This window comes from Peromyscus californicus, unplaced genomic scaffold (assembly GCF_007827085.1).
Source record: "Peromyscus californicus insignis strain IS unplaced genomic scaffold, ASM782708v3 Scaffold_19__1_contigs__length_69161282, whole genome shotgun sequence".
Lineage (NCBI taxonomy): Eukaryota > Metazoa > Chordata > Mammalia > Rodentia > Cricetidae > Peromyscus > Peromyscus californicus.
In genome coordinates, this window is record NW_026294491.1 from 58,253,566 (window position 1) to 58,271,460 (window position 17,895).

Below are 17,895 nucleotides of genomic sequence, written 5' to 3' on the forward strand. Positions count from 1 at the left end.
CTACAGAATCATGCGAATAGTAGTACCAATTTCCTCTGACCATTATGAGAATTAAATTAGCTTATGTTTATAGCAGGCATCAGAATGTTCTGTTTTAGTCTATATATCACTATTGAAGTTTTAATAATTCCAAGGTAAATAAAAGCATGTCTCTGAGATTTTTTTCTTGTATTGAACTTAATCTCAGGAGACTGGAATTGGATTCAGGGAGTATAAGTTATTCACATTTAGTGTGCTATAAGTATTTGATCTTGCTTTCAGCATTTTGTTTCATCACTGTGTTTCTTGGCTTTCTTGGTGCTGTAACAAATACCTAACAAATATCTGACATGGAGAACATGAAAACGAAAGCTTTCATGCTGGCTCACAGTTTTAGAGACTTTAGTTGCTGGAGGGACGGCACAGAAGACACAGATGTGCATCACAGTAGCCATGACGGAAAGGAAATGCTCATGTCTGGCTGCTTTTCTTCTCTCCCCTTTCTGCGCATCCCTGTTGCCCCTCCACCTCCTGCTGCCCCCTAACGTAGGGATGATGCCAGCCGCACCAGGGTGGGTCTGTTCACCGGCAATCCTCTCTGGAAATGCCTCTGCAGACATAGGTGATCCTTGATCTGGTCATGTTGACGATGAAGATTTACTGTCTCAATTAGTTTACGTGCTTTTTTCATTTCCCCATTTCAGGGTTTTTTGTTTTGGTCCAGATTTTCTTTGTCTTTTTTATTTTTCTCTCTCATAACTTGGGGGATGCACATAATATGTCTCTTTTCCCAAACCTTGGTTTGCGGGGTGCAACTGAGGTGGGAGAATGAGCCAGCCTGCTCATTAGATTGAGGAGGGAACGTTTGCGCCTGCACAGCACTGGTTGCTCAAAGACATGGTGTCTCAAGCGAGAGTTAAGGGATTTCCACATTGAGGTTGGCCTAACCTCTCTTCCAGAAGTGACCCCAGAGATCACACTCTCAATAACACCCTGGTATCACACGTGGATTGAAGTCCAGCTCTGACCCACATAAGCTTCAGAGATTTTATTAATTTTCCTCATATCTTTGAACCTATGCCCTCTGTATAAAATGTGAATAAATAATATTCCCTTCTCTGGCTGTTTTAAGGATCATACATATGCTCCTTCACTAGTTCACAGGCCAAGGGCTTCTGAATTGGTCCTTATTGGTGATGTGTGTTGCTAACCTTCTGTGAGGAATCTTGGTAAGGTAGTTCCAAGTTATCCAACTTGGAAGCAAAAGTTTAGGTTAGTATTCTAGGCTAACAAAAGGAGTGAGTGGCAGGCTCTGGTGATGGGGGCTGAGATGTGGGGCAGCTGGACTCTCGGGTAAGCATCTTATTTGCCTTTTGTCTCTTTAGATTTCCATCCCCACCTTTCAGGCTGGGGAAATGGCTCAGTTGCTGAGCCTTTCCTGCTCTGCAAGAGTCAGGACCCAAGTGTGATCTTCAGCATCCATGTGAAAAAGCCAAATGTAGTAGTACATGCTCATCATTGCACACAAGGGGAGGGTGGAGGCAGGAGGATCCCTGGTACTCACCGCTAGCTGGTCCAGCCACATTTGATGAGTCTCAGGTGAAAAAGAGAAATGCTATACCAAAAACTAAGGTGTAGATAGAGTAACTGAGGAAGGCGTCTAAAGATAACCCTCTGGCATCCATACATACATGTACACACACACACACACACACACACACACACACACACACACACACACACACCCCCTCCTCTCATTCCTGACTGATTACCCTCTCCAACTCCAGGCCACCCCACTTCCACCAAAATTGTTTAGAAAGTCATCTTGTATGGAAGGTGGGGCTCTTCCTGGTATTGGTGGCCTTGTCTCTTCCAACTGAAGCTCTGCCATCAGGAAATCCCCAGTGATCGGAATTGTGGCTCGGAGCCTCATCTGGAGAACTTTGCAGAGGGTGTATAGACAGATCCAAGTGGGAGCTGTTTTGTCTAACCTGAAAACAGCCCAGAGCTGTGTGATCCTCTAGCTGGACCAATTTTACTTCCTTAGCTATTCTAGCCAGAAAGCACATTTTAGTAGAAAAACAAGTGTTAGAGTCTCATGGTTACCCAAACTAGACTCTCTGGAGGACTCAGGATGGCAAGGATGGTCCCAGGGAGCCCAGGGCAGCAGGACACATGAGCACATACCACTACCATAGGCCATGTCAGGCACTTCATATGCCTCTGCACAGGTTATTGTTTAGAAAGCAGGAATCAGAACTTAGGAGGAGTGGATGGCTTTTCCAGCCTATAGGAGGAGGAGGCAGTTGAAGTCTACTCATGATAGGACTCTAGCTTTACCTGTTCAAATCAAGACCTGGTACCCAACAGTCCAGTTCTGTGCAGTACTCTCCAGCAGAGTGGGCAGGGCCAAGCTGTGGGAGCAGTACCTTACAAAGATGTGTCCAGAAAGTTCCAGATGACTACTCGAAAGAGTTGAGAAAGTTGTGACTCCCTAAAGGCACCTTCACACATGAGAAGTACTGGTCACAAGGCCCCGAACGTACAGTTGTACCCAGTCAGTCTGTGGGAAGGAAGGGCAAAATTCTGTCCTCACAAAGACTTGAGACACTCTGCATTAGAAGGGAAATGTACCTTCATATTTTATACACCTCAGCCAGCAGCGATTTTGGAACCCCACAAGAAGATAGGAAGCATGAAGACTTGACCCAGAAGAGCTGCTCAAAGGACACCCTTTGGGACTGGCTCCTCTTGGTTTGTCTGAACCCCTCAAATACATCTTAGGACTTAGCTAGGTGGCTAGCCTCTTCCCAGCCCCCAGGGAGGATAAAAACAGCATTGCAGGGTAGACCCTTTCTTCTGCCTGGGCACCGGGCCAAGCCGGCAGCAGGGGAAACTGCCAGGAACCACCCTATACATCGACTGAGGACTGAGTGACTTCAGTTCCTGTGCGCTTACATTCCTCTGCAACCACCTCACTGCAGAGGAAGCAGCAATTGGGCTTTTGAAATTCCAGTCACCATCCATCATGCTCTAGTTCTCCAAGAGCGTTTGTGAACGAACTCTCGGCTACCCGTTCCCTCCCCATCCCCACTTCTACACATTTTAATCTTCTCCTCAGCTGGTGTTCCTTATGGACTTCAAGGAGGGGAACACCCAAAGCAGCTGATAATTTCCCGAAAGTGCAGCCTAGAAAGGGGAGGGAGACCAGCCATGGAAAACGTTTGTTGAAAAGGAGAGAGGGAACAGGTCGTGATGGCGCATACCTTTAATCCCATCAGAGGCAAAGGTAGACAGATCTCTAAGTTTGAGGCCAGCCTGGTCTACAGAGAGAGTTCCAGCACAGCCAGGACTGTTACACAGAGAAATACTGTCTTGAAAAAACTAAAAATAAAAAAAAGAAAGAAAAGGAGAAAGAGGAGGAAGAGGCGTGGAGATACATTAAGCAGGAGAAGACTGGTTCCCCGAGAGGAGCCCTGTTTCCCATGTGTCTCCTAAGCTCTCTCGGGCGAGGGTAGACTTTGGAGTCAAGCTAGCGAAGTTCAAATTCTGAGTCCCGAAGCACAAGGACCTCAGGCAACCATATTTGACTTCCTATACCTATGTTTCCTTATCAGTGAAATGTGGGTAGTCATAGAACCTTTGATTGTCCTGGTGTGGAGTGTGGTGATACATCTTAGGAATTTTGTTGGAGTTGAGAGACAGCAAACGAACTACAAAATCACAACAGACACCAAGCGCTGAGGATACACTTAGCATTGTGTGACCTTCAGAGATGTGTGCAGCTCACAGGAAAGGACACATTCCTGTGTGTAGGGCCCATCTGGGGAAACTTCAATGAAACGAAGCTTGTTCACTAAGCCTCAGAGGGAGCTTGCTTTGTGGGTTATCCCAGGAGTCTTCCTGCAGGCAAGAAGCAATGAGAAAGAGAAAAGCCATGTTAGGTCAAGGCAAAGGGAAGGCTTGGTTACTGGTACTGAGTGGAAACTGATCCCATCAGCAAAATAGACCATTCACCAGAGGTACGTGTTGGAAAGGATGGCCTTGAGAAGAACCAGATAGCAGACAGGTGAGAAGTATCCCGAAGCAGTGTGGCATCTCATTCTACACAGTGCTTGCGTGCAACGAGAGCTTTCTATTCTATATATATAGTAACCATTTGACCTTTGCAAGGACCCATATTTATCCCCATGCTCCTGATTAGGAGAGAGCCATAGAGATTCTATAACTTGTTTGAGGTCACACCGCTATCTGATGGTAGAGCTGAGATCGGAACTTAGCATCAGTAGAGTCCCCATTTCTCTGTGTGTGTGTGTATGTGGCAGGGGTAGGGTGGGTGGGGTGGGAGTAGGGGGAGGTACACAAGTGTGAGCAGATGTGTGGACCTGTGTGTGTAGCGGCCAGACCTTCCTCCGTTTGGTATCCTGCTCAGTCACCCTCTGTCTTACACCCTGGAGACAGAAGCTCTTGCTGAACTTCTCGATGAAAAACTAGGCTGGGATCCAGCAAACCCCAGCTCTCCTCCTCTCTCGGATCCCCACTCTGCTGGGGTTATTTGTGCGTGAGGTCATGCCCAACTTTTTACCTGGATTCCGGGCGTTTGAACTCAGGTACCCACACTTGCATAGCAAACAAATCATTGCTCTGGTTTATTTCCCAAAGCCATTTGTGGAAGGAAGGATTTATTTCATCTCACAGTTTACTGTCCATCATCCAGGGAAGCCAAGGCAGGGACTTAAAGCCGAAACTGAGGCAGGGAGGCATGCTGCTTCCTGTCTCGCTCCCTGTGGCTTGCTCACTCAGCTGCTGTCCTTATACAGCACAGGCTGACTGCCCAGGGATAATCCTGCCCATAGTGGGCTGGGACTTCCTACACCAATCCGCAATCCTCATGCCCCCAGGCCTCAGTTGATAAAGGGAAGTCCTCAACTGAGGTTCCCTCTCTTGAGTGTGTCAGGTTGATAACCAAGAGCAGCCATCACACCTGTTGAGCTATCTCCCTTGTCCAAGTCTTTGCTTTTAACCACTGTACATCATAATAACTAAAATTTGCCTAGAACTCACCCTATGCCATTTTTGTAGTTCGCTTGAGCCTTGTAATGGTCCTATGATACTGTCACTGTCCTTAGTCCCATTTCACAGAAAAGAAAAGTAAGGTCCACTGAGTATCAGTAACTTCCCTATAGCCGCAAAGCTAGAAAGAGGCATAGTATATATGCAGATGTCTGACCACAGACACCATCTAGAATCTAGGAGAAAAAGACCCAGAAGAGGGGACTATCATGTCTAAGCAGGCAGTGGTTAAGCAGCCTTAACAGCAGTAGAAACACTGAGGCCATCCTCAGTGAATGCTGGGTAAAGGCAGGGAGATTGAGTCATGCTACAGATCACTGTCCCAATGTAGGGTTCAAATCTCGGGTATAGAGAACATAGATTGGAGGAGAGCAGTGTCTGTTTCTAGACAGGGCCTGCAGAGCAGAGATACCAAGAGGCTCAGAAAGCAGGGAGTTCTTCCACTGCTAGATTGAGGGACTGGTTTATACAAACACACTCCTGTGGTGTTTTTCCCAGATCGGCATCTGTGTTCAGGTGTGATGCTGAGAGGCTTGGGAGTGGGAAGCCAAGGTAAGAGAGTTCCTCAGTATCCACTGATGTGTTTCAAATTGTTCTTCCAGATTCTCCATGACCATGGACTGGCAGACGAAGAGCCTCTGAGGCAGAGACGAGCAGGTATGTGCACTTCTTGCTTGGAGTCTCTTTTAGAAATCCAACCAAACGGCATTTGCTGTAACTCTACAATTGATCCTCCACCCCTGTCTCTCATACAAGGTATGGGCCTTACGTTGCCCGACAAACACTCCATCTCCATCTCTTTTGTTATTTGTTTGTTTGTTTGTTTGTTAAATGCAAGTATGCATGGGCGTGCATGTGTATATGTAGGTTAGAGGTGGCATTCATCAGAAGCCATCCTCCTTGTTTGTTGACATAGGGTTTCTTGCTGGTTGGGAACCACTCTGCCCCCAAGCAGGCTAGGCTGGCTGGCCAGCGAGAGTCCCAGAGATCTGCCTGTTTTTCCCTCCAGAGCACTAGGACTGTGAATGTGTGATACCACCATGTCTGGGTTTGTAAATGTGGGTTCTGGGGATGGAACTTAGGTCCTAACGCTTACACTGAAGGAACCACTTTATCAACTGAGTAATTTCTCCAACTGTTTTAGTCAATGTTCTATTGCTGGGAAGAGACACCATGGCCATGGCAACTCTTATAAAGGAAAACAGTTCATTGGGGCTGGCTTACAGTTCAGAGGTTTAGTCTGTTGTCATCATGGTGGGGAAGCATGGTGGCATGCAGGCAGATGTGGTGCTGGATAATATCTGAGAGTTCTATGTTTAGATAGATCCACAGGCAGCAGGCAGAGAGAGACACTGGCTTAAACTTCTGAAACCTCAAAGCCCACCCCCAGTGACACACTTCCTCCAACAAGGCCACACCTACTCCAACAAGGCCACACCTCCTAATAGTGCCACTCCCTATGGGCCTGTGGGGGCCATTTTCAATCAAACCACCGCAGCATTATTTATTTATTTGTAGATAGGTTCTTGCAAAATTGCACATGTTGGCCTTGAACTTGGGATCTTCCTGCCTCAGCCTTCTAAGTGGCTGGGATTACAGGCCTCCAAACCAGGCTATGGGGCAACTTTTTCAAACATAGTGTTCTCCATGGTTCAGTCTCCCAGTAACCCAGGGGAAGAGTGCTTTTTTGTTTGCTAAAACTATGAAGAACCCCATTTTCAGCTTTATTGAGTGATGTTAAGTGGCCACGGAGACACCTTGCAGCCCCTTTCTTCCCGTCACCACTGCTCCTCGACACCCCCTAACCTCCTGTCACTCTCCTCGGTTTCTCTCCAGTGCCACCAAAACTCTTTCCCAAGCCAGCAGCTTTCCCTCCCCTCCTCCCACACCTCCATTCTCGCTTTATTTTAGACGCGCCTGCCCTCTGCTGCCCTCCCCTTGCTTGGTTTTCTTTTTCTCTCTCTTCCCTCCCCCTCTCCTCTTCGTTCTCTTCCAGTTTATCCTTCACTTTATTGTCCCAATGGACTCCAATGTCCCTTCTGCTTCCTTCCCTGAAGCCAGCCTGGAGCTGCTGAACTCATAATCAAGTGCAATGCCTCCGTCATCCCGTCAACCCTGTGAACTCCCCTTTACCCTGTGACAGGCACTGGGCCAAAGATGCATCCATTTGTACTGTGGAAGGTTTCCATGGTTCAAAATGGAGCCATGTGTGGATGAGTCCCAGCTCTGGTTTCTACCAAGTCCTTCCAGGGAGCAGCTGGTCTCCCTGCTCTTCTGAGTCTGGCTGTCTGTCACTCCTGTGAGCATCCTAAAGGGGGTAGTTCTGGGACAGGAAATACTCGCACATCTAAGGATTTGAACATTCCAAAATTTTTCCAGGCTTGCTTTCACTAAAAACAATCGTGACAATGATAAGTCACCACGAAGACGTGTTTTCCGTTTATTATGCGTGATGCCCGGTGCTCTCAGGCCGCTAGAGTCAATGGGAAGTGTTAAAGAATCAGCCTGTCCTCTGTGGATGATGGATTTGCCTTGGTACTTTCACAAAACTGCCAATGTGAGAAATAGCCATAGAAAGTTCCAGTGCTGGGCCCGGCGGGATTGTAAGCTGCAGTGAGAATGGGAGTCTCCAGCTAAGTGACGGAAGCAGCCGATGGAGGCGTTACAAACGGCCACACCCAGAGGATGCCCAAGTTTGACCTGCTGTGCTCATCACGTGAGGAGTTCAGACGGGAGTTGGGTTGTTAGAACAGCGCACCTGTTCTAGGAAATGGATGCCTCCATTTCTGAGGCCATGATAGCAGGAGGTGTGAAGGTTCTAGAAGAAATAAACTTAGCAATGGAATTTCCATCTGAATCACTGGACCACATCTTCACAACTTGGGATAGAAATCATCTTTAAAAAATATTCTGTGAGAATTTCATATATATATATATATATATATATATATATATATACATACATACATACACATATATACACACAATACATTTTGATCATAACTCAATCCATCATTTGCTGTGGGATGGTCTGTATGTCAAATGTGTTGCTGATTGGTCAATAAATAAATCACTGATTGGCCCGTGGCCAGGCAGGAAGTATAGGCGGGACAAGGAGGAGAATAGAGCTGGGAAGTGGAAGGCTGAGTGAGAGAGACACTGCCAGCCGCCATGATGAGAAACAACATGTAAAGATGCCGGTAAGCCATGAGCCATGTGGCAAGGTATAGATCAATGGAAATGGATTAATTTAAGCTGTAAGAACAGTTAGCAAGAAGCCTGCCACGGCCATACAGTTACATGTCTCCATATAACCAATATAAGTCTCTGTGTTTACTTGGTCGGGTTTGAGTGGCTGTGGGACTGGCAGATGTCAGAGATTTGTCCTGACTGTGGGCCAGGCAGAAAAACTCTAGCTACAATCATTAATGGTTGAATCAATATTTATATTTATTCTCCGGACATAATAGATGTCTGCATATGTGACAAGTCAGATGCCCGAGCTCACTGTCCTCCTGAGGTGTATATTTGTGTGTGTGCAAATGTATGTGTACATATATACACACATCACACACATGTATCCATCATGTACTTTATACATATATCAGAGTTATTATATTTCAAGGGCCTTAAGATGGTTGAAGGACTTTTAAGGCCTGGAGCTAAGGAGAGAGCTCAGTTGGTAACGTGTTGCCACACAAGCATGTGGACCTGAGTTTGATCCTCTGCATCCATATCAAAAGGCAGGTGGAGTGGGGCCCAGGTTTGTAAGCCCAGCACTGGGGAGGCAGAGACAGGAGGACCCAATGCGGTCATTGGCCTGACGGGCTAGCCAGGTAAATCCCAGGTCCCAGTGAGAGACACTGTCTCCAAAAACCAAGTGAACAGAATCCCAAGGAATGACACCCAAGGCTGACCTCTGGCTTCCACATGTACAAACATACATGCCTAAACATGCTCACATACACACACATACATCCATTAACACACACACACACACACACACACACACACACACACACACACACACACACACGTGCACATGTACACGCGCGTGCATGCACGTGCACACATGCATACAAAAGCTTCCATTCAAAGAAACCTGATGTATCCCCAGCACTGAGAGGTCATTCACTTGGTACCAATCCCAGAGATTGACCTGATGGCAGGAATATGATGCCATGACACACCAGCTGGCATTTTAGGAAAACCTCTTCCCTGCAGCTGGCGAGGAGCCTGCACAGAACCCAAGACCAAAAGCAAGAATATGTGTGGAGTTCCTTGAGAGAGCGAAGTGTGGCTGTGGGAGAGAAGGAGGAGCCAGGATGGGTGAAAACATCAGGGATTGTGCCACTATCACATCGGGAAGTAGGGTCTAGGATAGCTGGAGGCTGGCACTAAAAACGATGGATGAAAACTACTGAAAGTGACAATGATCCAGGTGGTCTCGGCTGAATTAATTAGATAAAGAAATCAGTGTGCTGAGAAATCAGCCAGCTAGGAGGCTGAGCAGTTCCCACATGGGCCCTGACCATGAGTAAGAGAGGAGCAAAGCAGAGGGCGTACTTGCCCAAGGCCATTTAAGTAACAGAAGGAAAGAGATAAAGAGATACAGATGCCGGTGTGACGTGGAGAAGAGGTGTGCAATGTCCGGAAGACAAGAAAGCACAGACCTAAGAGACTGTGTGCTGGGAAAGCTGTAGAGAGAGGCCTGGGCTGGAAAGGATTTTAGAGATTTGAAGATAAACCCCAAATGTGGTCTGGTCTGGCTACTGTGTCAAAACACCCGACACGGGTAATTTAAGAAGGGAAGGAATAAGACGCGCACAAGGGCAAGTCAACGTCACTCAGTATTCCAGCAGGCAGCACTAATTGTACTCAGTGGGTTTTGGAGAGTCAGAGAGAGAGAGACAGAGACAGAGACAGACAGAGAGACACAGAGAGAGAGACAGAGAGAAAGAGAGAACCTGAAGGGGGTATGGTGGAAGGTCTCTAGGAGGAGCGGGCAGAGGGAGGGGCAGCTGGAGGCAGACCGGATCAAGATATTTTGTATACATGTGTGAGACTGTCCAAGAATAAATAAAAGGTATTTTGAGAAAGAAAAAGGGAGGCTCTTGGTTTGTAGTTCCAAGTGCTGACCGTCATGGAGGGCCAGGACTGGAGGCAAGCCTTGAGGCAGCTGGTCACATCACATCTCCAGTCAGGAGCCAGCTTGCCCGGAACCCCAGCTCAGGGGATGGAGTGCCCCACACTCCAGGTGGGCCCTTCCCTTTCAGCGGATCTCTGCAAATGCCCTCAAGGGCACACCCGGAGCTAAGTCTCCTAGAGGGGGGGGGGGGGTCTAAATCAAAATCAAGTCGATAAGCAAAATTTACCATCCACAGGGAATTTTCATGAGGGTCTTCAAGGGAACGTTCTTACTGTTTAGAAGTAGCAGAAATGCCAACTAAAGTTCTTGGAGTTTCTGAGCTAAATTGGGGAGAATGCCTTGAGACCTGACATTGGAAAATACCTACCAATTTTTCGTTGGCTTAGGAGTGACTGGTGGGAAGCAGAAGGGCAGGGAGGGAGGAATCTGCATGCATAGAGCTGCTGGACATGCCAGCGTCCTCACACCTCCCATTGGCCAGAGCAAAACCTTTACTGGAGTGAGCAGGTCTCTGGCTGCCTGTGAGGAAATCCTGACTTCTTACAGATATGACAGGTTGTGTGCATGGGCCCTTTTGTGATCCGGGTTCCACATGTACCGTGCAAATCTAAGTCTGTGGTACAGAACCTGTAGATTCATAGCTGTACTTCTGGGATCATGTGGTGTGTGGTCTGAGTGAATAGATTAGTGATGGGGTGACAGGAGGGGCTGGGTTCTCCCTGGTTGACTTGTGGGGTTGATCGAGGGCTCGGTTAAGTTTTAGACTTAACATTGAGTGTCCAGAGTGTCAAGAAAAAGTTTTCCTTTTGGTTTTCTTGTTTTGGTTTTGGTTTATTTTTTATTTTATTTTATTATTTTTGATTTTTCAAGACAGGGTTTCTCTGTGTAACAGCCCGGGCTGTTTTGGAACTCACTTTGTAGACCAGGCTGGCCTCAAACTCACTGAGATCCGCCTGGCTTTTCCTCCCAAGTGCTGGGATTAAAGGAGTGCACCACCACTGCCTGGCTTTTTTTTTAAATCTGATTTTTATTTAACTATTTGAAGGCGAGATATGATCAAATTAAGGTCAATTTTGTTTTACTACTAATACACATCATTACATGCATTTGTGTGTGTGTGTGTGTGTGTACAGGTATGTGAGTGCAGGTGTGTGTATGTATGTTAATTTGTGTGTGTGAGTACAGGTATATTCATGTGTTCATCTATGTGAGTGAGCTCAGGTATGTGTGTGAGTGCAGGTGTGTGCATGTGTGTTTATCTGTGTGTGTGTGTTTGTGTGTGTGTGTGTATGTGTGTGTGCAGATGTATGTGTGAGTGCAGGTGTGTGCGTGAGTGCAGGTGTGTGTGTGTGTGAGTGCAGGTGTGTGTGTGAGTGCAGGTGTGTGCTTGTGTGTGAGTGAGTGCAGGTGTGTGCATGTGTGGTCATCCATGTGTGTGAGTGAGTGCAGGTGTGTACGTACCACAGAGTGTGTGGAGATCTGAGGACAGGCTCGGGTGTTGTTCCTTCCCGTCCATCTCTTGTTTGAGGTGGGATCTCTTTTGCCCACTGCTGTGCTCACCAGGCTAGCTGGCCTGAAAGCCGTGGGTGATTCTCCTGTTTCTGCCTCCCGTCTCCTGGTGGAGCTCTAGGATTACAGGCTTTTGAATTACTATGTCTGGCTTTCTTTCTTTTCATTTCATTTCTCTTTTAAAACATGGGTTCCAGGAATCTAAACTCAGGTCATCAAAAGCTCTTCGACACCTCCCTCCCCGGCCATCTTCCCATCCCCCACCTCACAACCCTTGAGTAGCTTTAAGGAGTGAGGAGGATTGGAGGTCTGTTCTGTCATCCCAGAGAAAGAACATTACATGGGGCTAGTTCGGACAATTCCAAATTGATTATTTTCTCTGGACGTCACAGTCCATTGTTCCATCCTATGTGACGTTAACCTTCACCTCCACTCACACGTGCTACAGGAGCCACAGCCTGGAATTCAGGCAGCTACTCCCGGGTGACAAACCTTCCTTAACCCCGAGTGAGAATGGGTCCTCCAGTGGCATCCCCTGAGCCCAAGGTGGTACAGACAGCACTGCCTAATGGCCCTCTGGGAAATGCCAAGAAGCCAGCAGAAGAACAGGTGTCTTTAGATGTTTATTGCTTTGAGACCAAGACTGTGTGTGTTTGTGAGCGCGCGAGAGAGCATGTGTGTGTGTGTGTGTGTGTGTGTGTGTGTGTGTGTGTGTGTGTGTGTGTGTGTGTGTGTGAAGTCATCAGCAATGAAGAATTGCTGCCTCCAGCAAGCTCCCTTTTCCTGGATGAGGTCGGCGGGCGTCCTTTTGCAGCTAGAGATTCATTCATGCATCTACTTAAGTTCTGCTGCTGAGAATCCTTAGTTCCCATGAGTTGCTAGGCAAAAATGGTATTGTTTGCTTAAACAGCTGCGATTAAGACCCAGCATTGCTTGTGGCCGTTGGTGGCCAATTTTCCAGAAATGTCCCTTTCAGATAAGTGCTTCGAGGCTGGCAGTGACTTGTGGGAAAGGAGAAGGGAAATCCTGGTCAGTTAGTGTCCCCTGGGCTGGCGGATGGGCATCGTCTGACACTAATGACACCAGGAATGTTCTACCCTCCACTCCGGGCAGTGGGAGCCAGAAAAATCCAGACAAACAACACAAAGGGCGAAGGACATGGAGACAAAGAAAATATGGTGAGCTGCCAGAAGGCAGCTGGTTCAGGTGGCAGAGCAGGCTGAGGGTCAGCAAAGATACACACAGGGAAGGAGGGGAGCTGTGGTCTGACCCTCCTGAGTCCTGTAGCCAAGAGCAAGACAAAGGATGTCACTTTCCCAGGCTCCGGGGTCTTCAGGTTCATGAGGAGACAGAAAGACAGAGTTTGGCATTTCTTTTTTTTTCTTATTGTTTTTAGATTTGTTTTATTTGTATGTGCATAAGTGTTTTTCCTTCCTGTATGTATACTTCGCATGTGTCCTGGTGTCTGCAGAGATCAGAAGAGAACAGGAGATGCTGTAGTTACAGATGTTGTGAGCAACCGTGGGTGCAGGGATCCAAATCCAGGTTCTCTGCCGGAGCAGCAAATGCTCCTAACCCCTGAGTCATCCCCAAGCCCTAGAGTTTGACATCCCTAACTCAAGGCTTCCATCTGCCTGAAGGAAACAAGAGGCTATCACACTGATACCTGAGCTGCTGAGTGAGTTGCCTTACTTTGCCAGGGTTCTGGAACCTTGATACCATCCTAAGATCCACAAAGAAAAGAATGGCCCATGCAGGAGTCACCTTATGGCCCTCTAGGGAGCCAAGAGGGCTGCAACTCACTCAGAGCACCCATGTTCATTTGCGTTTCCCAGAGCGATGTTCTCCCAATGGCTTGCTGGTGCCTCTTTCACCTCATTCTCGTCTCTGCTCAGTGCCTTTAAAAAGGTCTTTTCTGGCCATCCTTCATCACCATCCTCATCATCACCATCATCATCATCACCATAATCATCATCACCATTATCATCATCACCATTATCATCACCACCATCATCATCACCATCACCATCATCATCATCATCATCATCATCATCATCATCATCCCATTACCCTGTCCCTCTGCTTCCTTATTCTATTTCATGCAGAACTGTCTGATATTAAGATACAGCCTGCCCAGCCGAGGAGGGGAAATATCATGGAGACAGGACTTTGCTTCTTTTATTAATCCAACACTGGGGCATCTATCGCAGTGCTGGGAAACAGGCACCCAGTGAATGATAAAACTGAAAGAAAATCAGTAAATCGAGGAACAGATCTGTGTAACGTCCGCAAAGCTGGTGGGCAAAGGCCTTTGTTCTGAGTTTGGATTTCTAAGGTATTTATGGTGCTGACAGACTTGAAGGAATTTTTCAAGACTTTTGCATTTACTATTAATAATTTTGTTTTTGAGCTTGGCTTTTAAAAAATTAAGAATATTAACTTATCACAAGGCCATATTTAACAATAATATGTTTTTTTATAGTGCTTTAGGGCTTTGTGAAATGGTTGCTTTTCTTGTCTTCTTCCTTTAGCATTGTAGCAGGGTGTGATGAAAAGAAAATGGACTTTGAAGTCAGCAAAATGTCTTCTTAAATCTTAGCTCAGATATTACTTTAGGACGTCAACTCAGTTTTGGCACCTGCGGAGTGGAAGTAAGCATATTGCCCTTACGGCCCTTTACCAGGCCAGACAAGAGCAAATAGCAACTGCTGTCGTGACTGTTACTATTCATCTCCTCCTTCACCTGGTATCCCCAGAAGGTGACCCCTAGAAGCCTATGCCAGCTCTGAGGTAAAATCAGTAAACGGGGCTGGAGAGTTGGCTCAGCAGTTAATAGCTCTTGTTGCTCTTCCAGAGGACATGAGTTCCATTCCCAACACCCACACCGTGCAGCTCACAACCACCTGTAACTCTTGCCCTACAGGATCTGACACCCGGTCTCCAAGGGAACTGCATGTCTATGGTATACTGACATCTAAGTAAATAAGAAAATCTTAAAAATACAAGAGGCTAAGCAAATATAACAAGGGAGTGCCTATTTGCCACCAGGAACAGCAGCAGATGACTGACCATAAAAGGCAACACACCCCAAAAGCAAGTCTACTAAAGTCAGTTCTCCAGGGTCACTAGAAATATTTAATCATTTGGTTTAGAATGTCTGATCTCCAGCCACCTGCACATGAAAATCACCATAAGAAGGTTTTAATAGAGCAGATATCCAGGCCTAACTCTCTATATAAGAGTACAGTTCACTTCACCTGGGCACGTAATGCCCTAGATGTGAGTAGCTCTCAGTCAAGGTCAGGAGTGGGTACTACCCAAGGACAAGCCTGTGGCTGCCTAATTGCAATGGTGTGTCTGAGGCTTCTTCAGAGAATTTATTGTTTTCAAAAAGAGACATTTCCGGCCAGGCACAGGGGCACAGGCTGGAAATCCTAACACTTAAGAGGAACGTGAATTAGAGGCTAGCCTAAGCTACACAGTAAACTCCAAGCCAGCCTGGGTTTATGGCAAGATCTCTTGAAAAAAGGGGGGAGGTGGAGGAGGAACTGTAGATTCCAGGTCCTAATCAGTGCATAAGTCACCTGAGGGTGACTCTAAAGCTTCCTGAGGTGTTGGAGAAAGTGACGGGTGGGAGAAGAGGACCCTAGCGGCTAGTGCTAACAGCGGCGTGAATCCCAAAGGCTGACTCTCCCTAGTCACAAGGTCCTTCACTTCCCAGGATGTATGCTTTCGGTTCAGTTTTGTGAAAATCTAAGCAGAACTGCCTGGGCCTTCACCAGGAGTGCTGACATTCGTGGACAGCTATTGCTTCAGGCACACACTTCGGTTCTTATGTCTGAAAGGGGCACAGGAAGGAGGGGTTTGGGCTGGGGAGGACCCTCAGGTAGGTATCAGTGTCAAGTTGGGACGCACGCAGCCATACAAACAACAAAGTGGATGATAGAGGATTGTTGTTGACCCCACCCATCCAGGGCAGCCACCATCCAGGAAATCCTGTTTGCATTCATGGGAGGACCCAGAGCTAGTGAATTTACCAGAGGGAATAAACATGGTCACAGGACTTTTCAGGGAAAAAGAATGTTCTGGATTGTAGATGTAAATACTGTGCAGTGGCCCTATTGGAAATGTTTCTAGTGGGCAGGATGGTGTGTCTGGAGTTAGAATCACACAAATTAACACTAGTCATTCCTCCAGGATGCTTATTTTCATCACAGAACATTTGAGAATTAAAAAAAAAAAAACCAGGAAACTTGAGGCAATGTCTGTATGTCATGATAGATAAGACTCCATATTAAACTTCACAAGTAACTTTTTTTTCACAAGTGACTTTTAAATTTAATTTTAGTTTAGTTTAGTTTTTGAGGCAAGGTCTCATGACTCCTGGATGAACCTCAGACTCACTATGTATTTGAAGCTGGTATTGAACTCACAATCCAACTGCCTCCACTGCCCAAGAGGCATGATGACAATCTTATGTCACACATCCAACTGAAAACCTGTCTTGTTCTGCTTGTATAAGGAGGAAATATACGATCAAATGCATTCCTAAAATACCGTCACAAATGTTCTTTTAAAAATAATGAGTTCATTGCAGCAAACAGAATAATGCCAAAGAGAAATAATTTCCAAAAAGGTTATAGCCTGAGATTAATGTACTTTATACCTCCAAAGAAACATGCATTCTAGCTCCCAGTAGTAGATATTTAACCACTGGGGTTTTCTATACTTAACTTTCCCAGTGTTTCCCAGCAATGGTCCTTGGGATGCTTAAAACAAACCTTAGCATTTCATAGGAAACCAATTGTCTTTAGAAAGAAGACACAGAGTTCTAACTACATATTAAAATAGAGATCATGTTACCTGATTTTATTTAAATTTTAAAGGAATGGCCTTACAAGTATTCATTATTTTTTTTTTACCTATTTAAAAATATTCTCCACACCTCTGTGTGAAAAACAACCTTATCCTTCAAACTTTTTCATGAGGTAGTAACTGAGCCCATACCTTCGGCCTTAATTGGGTATTCCAATAGTATTTTCCAGTCAGGCTAGAGCAATGATTAGCCCAGTGACAGGGAAGTGAATGTATGACTCGGTGTAGGGGATAGGCTTAGTGAGAAGTGCTTGGGCACATGTTTGTTATGTGATGAGCTCCGGGACAGATGAGTGACGTCATCAGAAGGGAAGGAACCAGTTCCTGTCACAGGAGTTTACAACTGGTAGTCAAAACACGATGTAACATGGAAGTGTGTGTGTGTTTGTGTGTGTCTCTGTGTGTGTGTGTGTGTGTGTGTGTGTGTGTGTGTGTGTGTGTGTGTGTGAGTGTGTGTGTGTGTTTGCAGCTGATCTGTTTGGAGAGCCTGTGTTCAACTGCCTGGAGGCAATTTTGAAAATCAACCAAGAACTGGGAATCTTTTGCATTTTCACTTTTCAAGTGGCCAAACTTCTGTTGACCAAGTTCGGGATATTGGGGATATGAAGCACAGTTGCTGATATAAAGAGTGCACTGTGTGCCTGTGTACAAGCTAAGGCCAAAGGAAGTTAATGATGGGGGGTGTTCTAGAAGGTTTTCAAGCATGCATGCATGCCTGTTCAGCTTTTAGAGTGTATGCAAACAACACAATGTTATAAAGACAACCATTCCTATGGGTGGAGATCCGAGCGCTTATTGACTGCACAGGTATGAGAGCCTCCCTTCCAGGTCATTACTGTTAGTCTTGCCCCAGCCCCATTTTGCTCTTCACACATGGCCTTTGGCCTTGAACATCAAGGTTGAGGGCAATAGCTGGGAGAGAGTAGAGTAGATAAACATTTTTTTTTCCTAAAACGGCCCATTACCAATTCTTATGGGCTGGCATGCCCAGTATCTCCGTGAATGTGTCCCTGGCTTTCCTTGCTTTGGTGTCCACCAGGATCTCTCTCCCTTCTCTGCAAATGCTCAGTCTTCATGCATTTTCATTTCAGTTGCGGAGGGTGGCCCCGTGGAGGAAGAATACACTGTGGATATTGAGATTAGTCTTGAAAACATCTCCTTCCTGGAGTCTGTCAAAGCTCACTTGAACAGCCTCAGTCTTCCGATTCAAGGAAATAGCACTGACCCAGCCACTGGCATCGTGAGCATGGCAGTGACAACAGGTGAGCTTGGGAGTGGATGACTGGGCATATCGGGAGAAAGGCCAACAA

At 46.4% G+C, this 17,895-nt stretch overlaps 1 protein-coding gene across 4 annotated transcripts in view; it reads left to right on the forward strand.

Annotated features, from left to right (window-relative positions):
• Adgrf5 (adhesion G protein-coupled receptor F5) overlaps positions 1-17,895 on the forward strand; it is a 97,108-nt gene that overhangs the window by 42,977 nt on the left and 36,236 nt on the right. For all 4 annotated transcript variants that reach the window (XM_052745385.1, XM_052745386.1, XM_052745384.1 and 1 more), the window contains exons 3-4: positions 5,655-5,709; positions 17,677-17,847. In XM_052745385.1, coding sequence (XP_052601345.1) covers positions 5,655-5,709; positions 17,677-17,847 — 226 coding nt within the window. The remainder of the gene's footprint in view (positions 1-5,654; positions 5,710-17,676; positions 17,848-17,895) is intronic.